At 40.6% G+C, this 16,781-nt stretch overlaps 1 protein-coding gene across 3 annotated transcripts in view; it reads left to right on the top strand.

The window, feature by feature from the left end:
- Positions 1 to 16,781, top strand: part of SPAG6 (sperm associated antigen 6) — a 74,057-nt gene that overhangs the window by 37,171 nt on the left and 20,105 nt on the right. For all 3 annotated transcript variants that reach the window (XM_030837222.2, XM_060293680.1, XM_060293681.1), the window contains exons 5-8: positions 96 to 301; positions 1,189 to 1,362; positions 2,966 to 3,118; positions 13,646 to 13,837. In XM_030837222.2, the coding sequence (XP_030693082.1) occupies positions 96 to 301; positions 1,189 to 1,362; positions 2,966 to 3,118; positions 13,646 to 13,837 (725 nt within the window). The remainder of the gene's footprint in view (positions 1 to 95; positions 302 to 1,188; positions 1,363 to 2,965; positions 3,119 to 13,645; positions 13,838 to 16,781) is intronic.

The raw sequence follows: 16,781 nt of genomic DNA, 5'->3' as shown, positions 1-16,781 counted from the left end.
CCCCTTTTCCCTTTGCTGTATCTGTCAGGGTGAAAAGTGGCTTGTACAAGGGTCAGTCACCCATACTCACTTAATTACTTTTCTTGGACCCACAGAGCTGTCACAAGCTGTGGTGGACGCGGGAGCCATTCCTCTTTTAGTGCTCTGTATCCAAGAGCCAGAAATTGCTTTGAAAAGGGTTGCTGCTTCGGCCCTCAGTGATATTGCAAAGCATTCTCCAGAGTTGGCACAGACAGTGGTGGACGCAGGAGCAATTGCTCACTTAGCCCAGATGATCCTGAACCCTGATGCTAAGTTGAAGGTAGTTAAAAATAAAGAAACAAACAATCCAGGATTCTGATAATCTAAGAAGATGGAAATGTGTGCAGATTAATATTATACATTTTTAAATAATTAGTAAATTATCATGGAAAACAGATATGAAATATTGTGTATTTGGTCCTTTAATATGTGAAAACTGTGCTGTAAGGATTAGACAATAAAGATGTGACTGGGAAAAAGTATGTGCAACGCTGAAAACTAGAAGTAGCATCAGAATTAATACTAATAATTAAAGTAAGGAATCACGTAATGATTAAATCTCAGGGTTAGAAGGGACCTAAAGGTTTTCTAGCCCATTGTTATATTTAAGTTTCCTGTAAGAATTGCCATATTTACATTAATCTTTTCTATAGCTTTCTAAAATCTAATTTTCAGTTGATAGTCACCAATTATACTTTTATATTCTAATAGTTATATTCTGTAAGATTTAAAAATTGTCAATATTAATTAAGCAATGTAAAGTTTTACAAATGATATTGGCAATATCCCAAAATGTTAGTTCTGCTTGATTGTTACTGTACTACATTACTGTGTTTATCGTCAATTAACAATTTAAGTATTGTGTAATTAAGAAATAGTATTCATCCCAGGGTCATATTCTTTGACCAGCCTCAACTGATAAGAGATTTAAATAGTCAATAGTGTGAACTAAGATGTTTAACTTGGATATGAGGGAATTTAAGAAATTGAGTATTGAGGTATAAGAAGACTAGGATGTGAATGCCTCGAGACTCCTAGATTATGTTGGATGTGTGATTGTTTTTTCCTCTTTATAAAGGAATTTGAGTGTGTACGAAGCTGTTTAAATTATGTTTGAACTCCACAGTGGAGTCTATGTAACATTTGGGTTTGGTTTTTGCTCAACAGCGTCAGATCCTTTCAGCTCTCAGTCAGATTGCGAAACATTCTGTGGATCTAGCAGAAATGGTGGTTGAAGCAGAGATTTTTCCAGCTGTACTTACCTGTCTGAAGGACAAAGATGAATACGTGAAGAAAAATGCTTCCACTTTAATTAGAGAGATTGCAAAACATACACCTGAGGTAAAACAAGGAAAAAAAAAAAACAGCTTCAAAATACAACAGTATGGGGCTTCCCTGGTGGCGCAGTGGTTGAGTCTGCCTGCCGATGCAAGGGACTCGTGCCCCGGTCTGGGAAGATCCCACATGCCGCGGAGCGTCTGGGCCCGTGAGCCATGGCCGCTGAGCCTGCGCGTCCGGAGCCTGTGCTTCGCAACGGGAGAGGCCACAACAGTGAGAGGCCTGCGTACCGAAAAAAAAAAAAGAAAAAACCCAACAGTATGCAGTTAGTTTTAGTTTTTAAGTAAAACATCAGTTTGTTCACAGGGCTCAGGGACAGTGTCACATGTTGTGAGGGGTTCTCGTCCTCAGCACTGTTGACATTCTGGACCAGGTCATTCTTTGTCGTGAGGGGCCGTCCTGTACACTGTGAGGGGCCGTCCTGTACACTGTAGGGTGGATGTTTAGCAGCATCCCTGGCCTCTGCCCGCTGGATGCCAGTAGCGCCCCTCCCCCAAGTTGTGACGATCAAAAATGTCCCCACATATTACTAAATGTTTCCTAGGGGACAAGAGTGCCCCCACTTGAGAACCACTGGGTTATATCAATGGAGTTTGCGTCTGAAATCTCAGGTTTTAATCATTTTCTGCTTTCCATTTCTAGATTGTAGGGACCGTGGACCTTTGTTGTCCTGTCACTCTAGGTCAGCTGGGCGTAGTGAGAGATGGTGCCCCTCCAGGTTGGGAGAGACCATCAGGCCCCCTGACCTGGCGTAACTGCTCTAACAGCTGCTCTTGCACAGTGGTTCCTGCTCTGAGGTGTGAGGTGGGAAAGGAATAGAGACGAAGCGAACCTGGGTAGATTCTGAAGTTATGTCTTTTTCTGTGTATATTTTCACTAATCAGTTTCATTTCACTAAACTTTTAAGTCCTTATTCTTTTTTTTTTTTAAATTATTTATTTATTGGGATGCACCAGGCCTTAGTGGCAGCACACAGGATCTTCGTTGTGGCGTGGGGGATCTTTAGTTGCGGCACATGGGATCTAGTTCCCTGACCAGGGATTGAACCCAGGCCCCCTGCATTGGGAGCTCGGAGTCTTAGCCACTGGACCACCAGGGAAGTCCCAAGTCCTCATTCTTTATTTCACCCAACATCTTTATCTGGTTGAGATTGTTCAAGACTGGAGTGCAGTCAGCTAGAGATCATTGCTGGCAAAGGAAGGATAATGGGGCTAGACTATTTCAAGTCTGATCTCACCTTTCAGCATTCAGTGATTAATCCAATTCTTACTCACACCTTGTGATAGGGGGTTTCAGCAGTTAGCTAGTTATGAACTAGCCCTAGACTTAGTGTTTAGGTGAGGAGTTTTGACATCCATTATGATGAGGATAGAGTCGTGCAAGAAAAATTGAGCCACAGAGAGGGTCCTCACAGTGAGCATATTCTGTACATTAGAAATAGCAGGACTGTTACCCTTGTACACTTCTTTGATAAAAATAATAATTTCACTAAATGACATTTCAGATTTTACCAGACGTTTTTTACGTCCTAAAATTTAAAATTTGGCAATGCTGAAGTAATATTTAAAGATCATCTTACACTTTAGCTCTCCTTCTTTCCTCTTAGCTTTCTCAGCTGATAGTGAACACGGGGGGAGTTGCTGCCGTGATCGATTGCATTGGGTCCTGCAAAGGAAACATAAAGCTGCCGGGCATCATGATGCTTGGCTACGTGGCAGCTCATTCTGAGAACCTGGCAATGGCGGTCATCATTTCCAAGGTTTGTTCTTGCTTCCTTTTCCTCTGGTTATTGCAGTGAGATACTCTAAGACAGAACCACAGATCAATACTATCCCACAGAGTGTAAAATATAGCTGACCAGAGTCAAAGAACTACCAGCTTTCTTCAAGGCTTATTAGTAAGTTTCCCAAAGCAGTGCTTGAAGTAAAGTTTACTTGGCAGGAAGTTTAAAGTTTTACTCAGTGTTTAATATCAATAAAATGTCAACACCTCCGAGTGTTAGTATCACCTATATCTAAATACCATGTATTTGTATCTTGAAGGATTGGCTTTACAAATATGTAAAGCATACTTTGATTAAAGACAGCTATCATAAATGACATGCCCAGTGGTCATTTTGATTATTCCATACATTCTCCCCCTTCCTGCCATTTGGGCAGGATATGACAATGGATGGCTCTCTCTCCTTCAGCTTCCATGAGCTAATTTATCTTCTTAGACATGGGCAATTCAGAGCACATGTTGGATAGCATGTTTCTGACATGCTGTTTCCTTGCTCTAGGGATTTGGCCTTATCTCAATTTACGGCTTGGAATTAACCCACCAGATCACGTAGCCCTGGCTCATAGTAGGTGATCAAAAAATATTTGTTGAATGAATAAATATTGATCTCCTGAAGCATGCTTCAAAGGCTGCGTGCTCCCAGTGTCTCCGGCAACCCTCTAGGATGTGGGTTTCTTATCAGCATGGAAAATCTGCTGCTGTATGTTAAACAGAAGTGTGGATTTTTTTTTTTAATCCTTTGCTAATCCTCAGAATAAAAATGAGCCTCAGATCTTTATTTTCTACCTATTCCTTGATAATTCTTTACTTCACTCCCTTTTTATCTCTAGCTATTCCTTTTGTTCTTCTATTACCAAAGACTCTGATAGTGACTAGAGCAGTAGTGCTGCTTTCTGAAGGGTCACCATGGGGATGCGATCAGGATTCTTGATTCTCGGTTCTTTTGTGGATAGTCAGAAAGCCTACTGTAGGAAGGATGAGGAAGGAAGCAGCAATTGCTTTTGCTTCCTGTGTTTCTTCCCCAGACTAACCAGGAGGTGCTCCCTGCCTTTGTTCTGGGGCTGCTTCTGGCCTCTCCCATCTGGTTTGTCTTCCATTTAACTGAAGATCAAGGTGGGGGCACCAGCAGTTTGAGGCAGACCATGCAACACTGCCTCATCCTTTCCCGTTCCGTGTAGTACTCTCAGGACTGAGAACACCTCCAGTCTAAATGATACTTTCTAATGTTCAAAGCACATTCAGTGCTCCTTGTCTCATTTGCCGTTCAAAACAACTGAGGCCAGTAAGTCAGAGTGCTGGGCATGGGGTAAAGGGGGCTGGCTGTCTTCTTTTCCTCCTGCTTCTTCAGTCTTGGTATGTCTCAGAAGTATGGACTTTCTGGAGAGTTACCTCATTCTGAAGATAGAAAGATTCTGACCTTTTTTTTTTTTTTGTATGGGCAGACACATTTTTAGTCATAAGAAGGAAGTCAAAGAAATATGGCAGATCTCTTCTTTAAGAAATTGGTCTTAAAAACCTAATTTAAAGGTGGAGGGAAAAAAAGTATATATGATCATTTGGCCTTTGCTGCGGTAGCATGACCCATGTGATAGTGGCTTTTGTGGTGCTAAATTTTAGGTGATAATTCTTCTAGTCTCAAGTTAGTTAGAAAATTATGCCTATACAGAATGAATTATAATTTGATTTGGTTATTTGACTCTTCCTTGGGTATATAAACTGTGATGCATTTGAGGCCCTTTAGTTAACTCTGTTTTGATTATTTAGATAAAATTGAAGTTTGAAGTGCAAGATATAAGCATATGCCATCTGTGTAACAAAAGTACTCATCCTCCTTTGACATTCAATCATGTTAAAATGGGCAAAACTATCATTTAAATGTTGACAAAAATTAATGGAAATTTACTATTTCAGAAAAGGTTTTAGTGACTATATTTTACCTAAAATTTACTTCAATAGGATTCTTGCTCATATTATTCATTTGATTTTGGATCTATAGTAGGTATTTTGTTCTCAGATCTGTTATACTTGGTGAAAAGTCAATTTTTAAAAGGATTCTAAATTAACTTTTTTAACAAGGGAAAGCAAAAGGTTTTATTTTTATTTTTTTAACATCTTCATTGGAGTATAATTGCTTTACAGTGGTATGTTTCTGCTTTATAACAAAGTGAATCAGCTATACATATACATGTATCCCCATATCTCCTCCCTCTTGTGTCTCCCTCCCACCCTCCCTATCCCAACCCTCTAGGTGGTCACAAAGCACTGAGCTGATCTCCCTGTGCTATGCGGCTGCTTCCCACTAGCTATTTTACATTTGGTAGTATATGTAAGTCCATGCCAATCTCTCACTTCGTCCCAGCTTACCCTTCCCCCTCCCCATGTCCTCAAGTCCATTCTCTATGTCTGCGTCTTTATTCCTGTCCTGCCCTTAGGTTCATCAGAACCATTTCTTTTTTTTTTTTTAGATTCCATATGTATGTGTTAGCATACAGTATTTGTTTTTCTCTTTCTGACTTGCTTCACTCTGTATGACGAACTCTCGGTCCATCCACCTCACTACAAATAACTCAATTTTGTTTCTTTTTATGGCTGAGTAATATTCCATTGTATATATGTGCCACATCTTCTTTATCCATTCATCTGTTGATGGACACTTAGGTTGCTTCCATGTCCTGGCTGTTGTAAATAGAGCTGCAATGAACATTGTGGTACATGACTCTTTTTTTTTTTTTTAGTGGTACGCAGGCCTCTCACTGTTGTGGCCTCTCCCATTGCGGAGCACAGGCTCCAGACACGCAGGCTCAGTGGCCATGGCTCACAGGCCTAGCCGCTCCGCAGCATGTGGGATCTTCCCGGACCGGGGCACGAACCTGTGTCCCCTGCACCCCTCAACCACTGCGCCACCAGGGAAGCCCCATGACTCTTTGAATTATGGCTTTCTCAGGGTATATGCCCAGTAGTGGGATTGCTGGGTCATATGGTAATTCTATTTTTAGTTTTTTAAGGAACCTCCACACTGTTCTCCATAGTGGCTGTATCAATTTACATTCCCACCAACAGTGCAGTAGGGTTCCCTTTTCTCCACACCCTCTCCAGCATTTATTGTTTGTACATATTTTGATGATGGCCATTCTGACTGGTGTGAGGTGATACCTCATTGTAGTTTTGATTTGCATTTCTCTAATGATTAGTGATGTTGAGCATCTTTTCATGTGTTTGTTGGCAGTCTGTATATATTCTTTGGAGAAATGTCTATTTAGGTCTTCTGCCCATTTTTGGATTGGGTTGTTTGTTTTTTGATATTGAGCTGCATGAGCTGCTTGTAAATTCTGGAGATTAATCCTTTGTCAGTTGCTTCATTTGCAAATATTTTTCTCCCATTCTGAGGGTTGTCTTTTGGTCTTGTTTATGGTTTCCTTTGCTGTGCAAAAGCTTTGAAGTTTCATTAGGTCCCATTTGTTTATTTTTGTTTTCATTTCCATTTCTCTAGGAGGTGAGTCAAAAAGGATCTTGCTGTGATTTATGTCATAGAGTGTTCCGCCTGTGTTTTCCTCTAAGAGTTTTATAGTGTCTGGCCTTATATTTAGGTCTTTAATCCATTTTGAGTTGATTTTTATGTATGGTGTTAGGGAGTGCTCTAATTTCATTCTTTTACATGTAGCTGTCCAGTTTTCCCAGCACCACTTATTGAAGAGGCTGTCTTTTCTCCATTGTATATTCTTGCCTCCTTTATCAAAAATAAGGTGACCATATGTGCATGGGTTTATCTCTTGGCTTTCTATCCTGTTCCATTGATCTATATTTCTGTTTTTGTGCCAGTACCATACTGTCTTGATTACTGTAGCTTTGTAGTTTAGTCAAGTCCAGCAGCCTGATTCCTCCAGCTCCATATTTCTTTCTCAAGATTGCTTTGGCTATTCGGGGTCTTTTGTGTTTCCATACAAATTGTGAAATTTTTTGTTCTAGTTCTGTGAAAAATGCCATTGATAGTTTGATAGAGATTGCATTGCACCTGTAGATTGCTTTGGGTAGTATAGTCATTTTCACAATGTTGATTCTTCCAATCCAGGAACATGGTTTATCTCTCCATCTGTTTTGTATCATCTTTAATTTCTTTCATCAGTGTCTTATAGTTTTCTGCATACAGGTCTTTTGTCTTCATAGGTAGGTTTATTCCTAGGTATTTTCTTTTTGTTGCAGTGGTAAATGGGAGTGTTTACCTAATTTCTTTCATATTTTTCATCATTAGTGTATAGGAATGCAAGAGAGTTCTGTGCATTAATATTGTATGCTGCTACTTTGCCAAGTTTGCTGATTAGCTCTAGTAGTTTTCTGGTAGAGTCTTTAGGATTCCTATGTATAGTATCATGTCATCTGCAAACAGTGGCAGTTTTACTTCTTTTCCGATTTGTATTCCTTTTATTTCTTTTTCTTCTCTGGTTGCTGTGGGTAAAACTTCCAAAACTGTGTTGAATAATAGTGGTGAGAGTGGGCAACCTTGTCTTGTTACCGATCTTAGTGGAAATGGTTTCAGTTTTTCACCATTGAGAATGATGTTGGTGGTGGGTTTGTCATATATGGCCCTTATTATGTTGAGGTAAGTTCCCTCTGTGCCTACTTTCTGGAGGATTTTTATTATAAATGGGTGTTGAATTTTGTCGAAAGCTTTTTCTGCATCTATTGAGATGATCATGTGGTTTTTATCCTTCAGTTTGTTAATATGGCATTATCACATTGTTTGATTTGCATATATTGAACAATCCTTGTATTTGATCATGGTGAACGAACGTTTTAATGTGCTGTTGGATTCTGTTTGCTAGTATTTTGTTGGATTTTTGCATCTATGTTCATCAGTGATATTGGCCTGTAGTTTTCTTTGTGACATCTTTGTCTGGTTTTGGTATCAGGGTGATAGTGGCCTCGTAGAATGAGTTTGGGAGTGTTCCTCCCTCTGCTATATTTTGGATGAGTTTGAGAAGGATAGGTGTTAACTCTTCTCAAAGTGTTTGATAGAATTCTCCTGTGAAGCCATCTGGTCCTGGGCTTTCGTTTGTTGGAAGATTTTTAATCACAGTTTCAATTTCAGTGCTTGTGATTGGTCTGTTTATATTTTGTATTTCTTCCTGGTTCAGTCTCGGGAAGTTGTGCTTTTCTAAGAATTTGTCCATTTCTTCCAGGTTGTCCATTTTATTGGCATAGAGTTGCTTGTAGTAATCTCTCATGATCCTTTGTATTTCTGCAGTGTCAGTTGTTACTTCTCCTTTTTCTTTTCTAATTCTATTGATTTGAGTCTCCTCCCTTTTTTTCTTGATGAGTCTGGTTAATGGCTTATCAATTTTGTTTATCTTCTCAAAGAACCAGCTTTTAGTTTTATTGATCTTTGCTATCGTTTCCTTCATTGCTTTTTCATTTATTTCTGCTCTGATCTTTATGATTTCTTTCCTTCTGCTAACTTTGGGGTATTTTTTGTTCTTCTTTCTCTTATTGCTTTAGGTGCAAGGTTAGGTTGTTTATTTGAGACTTTTCTTGTCTCTTGAGGTAGGATTTTATTGCTATAAACTTCCCTCTTAGAACTGCTTTTGCTGCATCCCATAGGTTTTAGGTCATTGTGTTTTCATTGTCATGTGTTTCTAGGTATTTCTTCCTCTTTGATTTCTTCAGTGATCTCTTGGTTATTTAGTAGTGTATTGTTTAGCCTCCATGTGTTTGTCTTTTTTACAGACTTTTTCCTGTAATTGATATCTAGTTTCATAGCATTGTGGTCAGAAGAGATAGTTGATAGAATTTAAATTTTCTTAAATTTACCAAGGCTTGACTTGTGACCCAAGGTACGATCTATCCTGAAGAATGTTCCATGAGCCCTTGAGAAGAAAGTGTATTCTCTTTTTTTGGGATGGAATGTCCTATAAATATTAAGTCCATCTTGTTTAATGTATCATTTAAAGCTGGTGTTTCCTTATTTATTTTCATTTTGGATGATCTGTCCATTGGTGAAAGTGAGGTGTTAAAGTCCCCTACTATGATTGTGTTACTGTCGATTTCCCCGTTTATGGCTGTTAGCATTTGCCGTATGTATTGAGGTGCTCCTATGTTGGGTGCTTAAATATTTACAATTGTTATATCTTCTTCTTGGATTGGTCCTTTGAGCATTATGTAGTGTCCTCCTTTGTCGCTTGTAGTAGTCTTTATTTTAAAGTCTATTTTGTCTGATATGAGAATTGCTACTCCAGCTTTCTTTTCATTTCCATTTGCATGGAATATCTTTTTCCATCCCCTCACTTTCAGTCTGTATGTGTCCCTAGGTCTGAAGTGGGTCTGTTGTAGACAGCATATATATGGGTCTTGTTTTTGTATCCATTCAGGCAGTCTGTGTCTTTTGGTTGGAGCATTTAATCCATTTACATTTCAGGTAATTATTGATATGTATGTTCCTATGACCATTTTCTTAATTGTTTTGGGTTTGTTATTGTAGGTCTTTTCCTTCTCTTGGCTTTCCTGCCTAGAGAAGTTCCTTTAGCCTTTGTTGTAAAGCTGGTTTGGTGGTGCTGAGTTCTCTTAGCTTTTGCTTGTCTGTAAAGATTTTAATTTCTCTGTCGAATCTGAATGCGATCCTTGCTGGGTAGAGTAATCTTGGTTGTAGGTTTTTTCCTTTCATCACTTTAAATATGTCCTGCCACTCCCTTCTGGCTTGTAGAGTTTCTGCTAGAAATCAGCCGTTAACCTTATGGGAGTTCCCTTGTATGTTATTTGTCATTTTTCCTTTGCTGCTTTCAATAATTTTTCTTTGTCTTTAATTTTTGCCAGTGTGATTACTATGTGTCTTGGCGTGTTTCTCCTTGGATTTATCCTGTATGGGACTCTCTGTGCTTCCTGGCTTGATTGACTATTTCCTTTCCCATATTAGGGAAGTTTTCAACTATAATCTCTTCAAATATTTTCTCAGTCCCTTTCTTTTTTTTTTTTTTTTTTTTTTTTTGCAGTCCACGGGCCTCTCACTGTTGTGGCCTCTCCCGTTGCAGAGCACATGCTCCGGACGCACAGGCTCAGCGGCCATGGCTCACAGGCCGAGCCGCTCCGCGGCATGTGGGATCCTCCCAGACTCGGGCACGAACCCGTGTCCCCTGCATTGGCAGACGCACTCTCAACCACTGCGCCAGCAGGGAAGCCCTCAGTCCCTTTCTTTTTCTCTTCTTCTGGGACCCCTATAATTTAAATATTTGTGCATTTACTTTTGTCCCAGAGGTCTCTGAGACTGTCCTCAATTCTTTTCATTCTTTTTTCTTTATTCTGCTCTGCAGTAGTTATTTCCACTACTTTCTCTTCCAGGTCACTTATCTGTTCTTCTGCCTCAGTTTTTCGGCTATTGATTCCTTCTAGAGAATTTTTAATTTCATTTATTGTGTTGTTCATCATTGTTTGTTTGCTCTTTAGTTCTTCTAGGTCCTTGTTAAATATTTCTTGCATTTTGTCTATTCTATTTCCAAGATTTTGGATCATCTTTACTATCATTATTCTGAATTCTTTTTCAGGTAGATTGCCTATTTCCTCTTCATTTGTTTGGTCTGGTGGGTTTTTACCTTGCTCCTTCATCTGCTGTGTGTTTCTCTGTCTTCTCACTTGGCTTAACTTACTGTGTTTGGGGTCTCCTTTTCACAGCCTGCAGGTTCGTAGTTCCCATTGTTTTTGGTGTCTGCCCCCAGTGGCTGAAGTTGGTTCAGTGGGCTGTGTAGGCTTCCTGGTGGAGGGGACTAGTGGCTGTGCTCTGGTGGATGAGGCTGGATCTTGTCTTTCTGGTGGGCAGGACCATGTCTGGTGGTGTGTTTTGGGGCGTCTGTGACCTTATTATGATTTTAGGTAGGCTCTCTGCTAATGGGTGGGGTTGTGTTCCTGTCTTGCTAGTTGTTTGGCATAGGGTATCCAGCACTGTAGCTTGCTGGTCATTGAGTGGGGCTGGGTCTTATCGTTGAGATGGAGATCTCTGGGAGACCTTTCACCATTTGATATTATGTGGATCTGGGAGGTCTCTGGTGGACTGGTGTCCTGAACTTGGCTTTCCCACCTCAGAGGCACAGGCCTGACACCCGGCTGGAGGACCAAGACCCTGTCAGCCACACAGCTCAGAAGAAAAGGGAGAAAAAAAGAAAGAAAAGAAGGAAGGGAGGGAGGGAGGGAGGGAGAGAATAAAATAAAGTTATTACAATAAAAAATAATTATTAAAAATAAAAAAATTGGGCTTCCCTGGTGGCTCAGTGGTTGAGAGTCCGCCTGCTGATGCAGGGGACACACGTTCATGCCCTGGTCCGGGAGGATCCCACATGCTGCGGAGCGACTAGGCCCGTGAGCCATGGCTGCTGAGCCTGTGCAGCCGGAGCCTATGATCCACAATGAGAGAGGCCACAACAGTGAGCAGCCCGTGTACTGCAAAAAAAATAATAAAAATTAAAAAGTAATTTAAAAAAAGAAAGAAGAGAGCAACCAAAGCAAAAAACAAATCCACCAATGATAACAAGCGCTAAAAACTATGCTTAAAAACAAACAAAAACGGACAGACAGAACCCTAGGACAAATGGTAAATACAAAGCTATACAAACGAAATCACACAAAGAAGCACACACATACACACTCACAAAAAGAGAAGAAGGAAAAAAATATATATATCATTGCTCCCAAAGTCCACCTCCTCAGTTTGGGATGATTCGTTGTCTATTCAGGTATTCCACAGATGCAGGGAACATTAAGTTGACTGTGGAGATTTAATTCGCTGCTCCTGAGGCTGCTGGGAGAGATTTCCCTTTCTCTTCTTTGTTCGCACAGCTCCTGGGGTTCAGCTTTGGATTTGGACCCGCCTCTGCGTGTAGTTTGCCTGAGGGCATCTGTTCTTCGCTCAGACAGGACGGGGTTAAAGGAGCAGCTGATTCGGGGACTCTGGCTCGCTCAGGCAGGGGGGAGGGAGGGGTACAGATGCGGGGTGAGCCTGCGGCGGCAGAGGCCAGCGTGACGTTGCACCAGCCTGAGGCGCGCTGTGCGTTCTCCCAGGGAAGTTGTCCCTGGATCACGGGACCCTGGCGGTGGTGGGCTGCACAGGCTTCCGGGAGGGGAGGTGTGGACAGTGGCCTGTGCTCGCACACAGGCTTCTTGGTGGCGGCAGCAGCAGCCTTAGCATCTCATACCTGTCTCTGGGGTCTGCGCTGGTAGCCGCGGTTCGCGCCCATCTCTGGAGCTCGTTTAGGTGTTGCTCTGAATTCCTCTCGTCGCGCACCCTGAAACAATGGTCTCTTGCCTCTTCATCAGCTCCAGACTTTTTCCCGGACTCCCTCCCGTCTAGCTGTGGCGCACTAGCCCCTTCAGGCTGCGTTTACGCAGCCAACCCCAGTCCTCTCCCTGCGCTCCGACCTCCGAAGCCCGAGCCTCAGCTCCGAGCCCCGCCCGCCCCGGCGGGTGAGCAGACAAGCCTCTCGGGCTGGTGAGTGCTGGTCGGCACCAATCCTCTGTGCAGGAATCTCGCCGCTTTTACCTCCTCACCCCTGTTGCTGCGCTCTCCTCCGCAGCTCCGAAGCTTCCCCCCTCCACCACCCGCAGTCTCCGCCGGCGAAGGGGCTTCCTAGTGTGTGGAAACCTTTCCTCCTTCACAGCTCCCTCCCACTGGTGCAGGTCCCGTCCCTATTCTTTTGTCTCTGTTTTTCCTTTTTTCTTTTGCCCTACCCAGGTATGTGGGGAGTTTCTTGCGTTTTGGGAAGTCTGATATCTTCTGCCAGCGTTCAGTAGATGTTATGTAGGGGTTATTCCACATGTAGATGCATTTCTGATGTTTTTGTGGGGAGGAAGGTGATCTCCGCATCTTACTCTTCTGCCATCTTGAAGGTCTCCTTCTTCAACCAAAATGCTGCTGCATTGACTTTTTAAAGTCACACAGGCAGATGTCTGGGGTGGTTGGTGATCCGTGATGTTGATAGCAAAGAAAGGATGTGTGTTCTAAGTGGTGACACTGAGGAGTCCAGCTCCCTGATCAGATCTGGAAATCCTTTGCCCCGGGGGCAACCTCGGAGAGCGTCCTGCGCCCCCCGCCACTTCCCCGGACTCTGGGGCGCCACCTGCAGCTGAGTCACCAGCCCGGCTGCGTCTGGGATGTGTGCGCCGGCCTCAGCCGGCCTCCCCTCAAGCAAAAGGTTTTAAAATCCTACGCATTTTTAATTTGTCACAGGGAATCTGGTTTTGCCTAAATACTGGTCTGTGGCATCTGTTTTTTGGTTAAATGCCTCTGTTTGGGGAATAAACGCTAGTGGAGTTATTTAGTTTAGTTGGATTGTTACAGATAATTAAGGTAAATTAGTTCTAGTCATTTTATTGACTTGAAAAATGACAGCCCCTGTGAAGTGCTCATTTATTGAACCGTTTAAGAAAAGGATCAAGACCAAAATGATTCCTTCTAACGTTTGAGAGACAGGGAAGACTCTTTAATCCTGCTCTGGATTCATAACTCTTGCTCTTTTGATCAACGCTGCAGGGTGTGCCCCAGCTGTCAGTCTGCTTGTCGGAAGAGCCAGAAGATCATATTAAGGCTGCTGCTGCCTGGGCCTTGGGACAGATTGGGAGGCACACTCCGGAGCATGCCCGGGCTGTCGCGGTCACAAACACTTTGCCCGTCCTGCTTTCTTTGTACATGTCGACCGAAAGTTCTGAGGATCTTCAAATGAAAGTAAGTGCTTAATTCTTGACTGTTTTAATGAGGCTTTGTTAGATTTTGACTCATTCTTTAAAATGTGTAAATTAAAATGTTTTCATTTTCATCATGGACAGTATCGCTTTTCTGAGTCAAGAAATAAATTTATCAGAAGAAGTGAGGTGACTCTTTGAAAATGAGTTACCCTTGTCTCTAAAAATCAGTGATATATTTTAATGAAAGTTCTCTGTAGGTACAAAGTTGTTTGTAAAATGAATGTCTGGTTGTTGCCTTCTACATTTCTATTGACTTTTCTTATGAAATAGGTTATTGAATAATAGGATTTTGGAGATAGAATTGGCCAGAGAGTACTTTAGTCCATTTTACATTAAAAAATTGAGTCTAAAGAAATTTAAGCTGCTTTCCCAAGGTATTCCTGAAGCATGAGCTACCTCTCCTAACTCCAAGTCTGCCTGATCTTTTAATTATGTCTTATATTTGTTCCTTAAAGTAAAAATGACTGTAAGATTCACTAAATTAAACATTTTTACATCATGCATTTAAAAAAAAATTAAGATTTCTAAAAAAAATGTTACTAGCTACTGAAATGATTCATAAAACATGAATATAAAGTAGGATGGGTTTGTAAAATAATTTTAGAATTTCAAAGAAAGAAAAATGCTTCCCAGCATACTGCCTATTAGGAAAACATGTAACTTTTGGAAAGCAGCTTTCAGAATTGACTTGGGTTGAGAGAAGTACACAGAAAAGACAATCAAAATAACAGTAAATTAAATTACTTTTAAATTTTAATTAAAACACTGAAGTAACAAATAGGAAAACACATTTGCTGGAACAACTTTAGGTGCTCTAACAAGGCAGGAAGTCTGCTTGAACTTACAGTTGAGAGAGTCTGAAAGCGATGTCGTGAGTCATTTATTTGGTTTATAAATTTTATAAAAGTGAGTTTATGTTGATTTGGTTATGTTTACATGTTTTTTCTCTACAGATTCATTGGGGGAAGTTGATTTCTAAGATTAACGCTTTTCCCGTTTTTATAAGACTTTCTAGATCAAAGCAATGATTTAACAGATTTAGGGCTTTTCCCTTACTTGTCTCCAATGTTGACTCCATTCCTTGGCGATGCTTGGTAGAGAGTAAGATTGACAATGTGCTAAGGTCTTTTCCTGTTTAACAATTGTGTGATTCTTTGACTTTCTGGTGAGAAACCACAACTCCATTTCCAGTTTTGAGTTGTCCAAGTACATCTGATTTACATACATATACTTTTATTTTATTTTATTTTATTTTTTTAAATGTATTTATTTTATTTTTGGCTGCGTTGGGTCTTCATTGCTGTGCGCAGGCTTTCTCTAGTTGTGGTGAGCAGGGGCTACTCTTCATTGCGGTGGGTGGGCTTCTCACTATGGTGGCTTCTCTTTGTTGTGGAGCGTGGGCTCTAGGTGCATGGGCTTCAGTAGTTGTGGCATGAGGGCTCAATAGTTGTGGCTCATGGGCTCTAGAGCACAGGCTCAGTACTTGTGGCCCATGGGCTTAGTTGCTCCGCAGCATGTGGGATCTTCCTGGACCAGGGCTCGAACCCGTGTCCCCTGCATTGGCAGGCAGATTCTTAACCACTGCGCCACCATGGAAGCCCTACATATAATTTTAACCTATGTATGTAGTTCTCTTTTTGTGGCATATTTCTTTAACCCATTATCATAATTGTCTTTCTTCCTCCCTCTTCCCTCTCCTCTTCCCCACTTCCTCCTCTTCCCTCCTCCCTCCTCCTCACTTCTCATCCTTCCCACCCTTACCTCTAGTAATCCAGGGAAATAAAAGATTACATCAGCTAGAGCATGAATAATTAATAGTGGAGTCAGTAGTAATTATAGTTTGAGAAACCCTTGCAAATAGTCTCTGAGGGAGCACTATATACTATTTACATGCTACCAAGTTTATATAACTTGGTTTTTAATGAGTTATTATGATATTATGTTGTATAAATATCACCAGAGTAAAATAAGTTTGATAACTTTACTTTTTGAAGTCAGATAATTTTTATCTTGTATTAGTTTAATAAAGGTGGTTTTATTAAAACATTTAGGTTTACTAATAGAAGATTCCTTTTGCCCTTATTTAATATAATATTTACTTTCAGGAAATACAGTGGGTATTAAATTAAAAGTGATTTATCAGTCTTTATCCTGTCAACAATCTTTCCAAGGCTTTAAATCCATCCAGATATTTTCTTATTGTAGGGACTTAATCATTCCTTTTCTTTTCTTCCCCAAGGTCTCTTGGATTCTATCAGTTGTTGTTTTAAAGGCTTTAGAGTGAAAGTCCAAATCTGTTTGATGTGACACTATCTCAGTAGGGAAAATGTATCCAAGAGCTTTAGGAACTGTCTAATGGTGTTTCTCATTTGTTACTCTGTAGCAGCTTTCAAATTATAAGGCCATGTTGAAGTTCATTTTGTCCCAAAGGCATGTCAGCTTCTGTAAGCATTCTCTAATTGGTTCTGATCCATGAGAGAGAGCCAAGGAGCAGCCCCTTGGAATTTCTTGCACATTTTCACATAGTCTTACTGTCTATACACCTATGTAATTTCAAATACCTTATAAAAACTGAAAATAATATATATCTTTTATATAATCAGCTTACCTACATATATTTTGATAATATTCAGGCAACTACACTTGTTTTGATTCAGAGGTATCATATCGAAATGTATCATCTTAATTTGGCATTTGGATGGTTATAAAACTATTCAAATAGTTATAAAACTATTTCTAAGATAATTATTTGATTTAATTATTGTATTCTTATTGTCTTGGTTGTTCCCCTTTATTTTTAGCAGCTTTATTGAAATATAACTCATATACCATATAATTTACCCATTTAAACTATACAATTCAATGGTTTTAGTATCTTCACAGGTGCAAACATCACCACAGTCTAATTTTAGAACATTTTCATT

Source organism: Globicephala melas, chromosome 2 (genome assembly GCF_963455315.2).
Source record: "Globicephala melas chromosome 2, mGloMel1.2, whole genome shotgun sequence".
NCBI lineage: Eukaryota > Metazoa > Chordata > Mammalia > Artiodactyla > Delphinidae > Globicephala > Globicephala melas.
The sequence above is the reverse complement of the archived record's forward strand: the minus strand, read 5'-3'. Positions and strand labels throughout refer to the sequence as shown.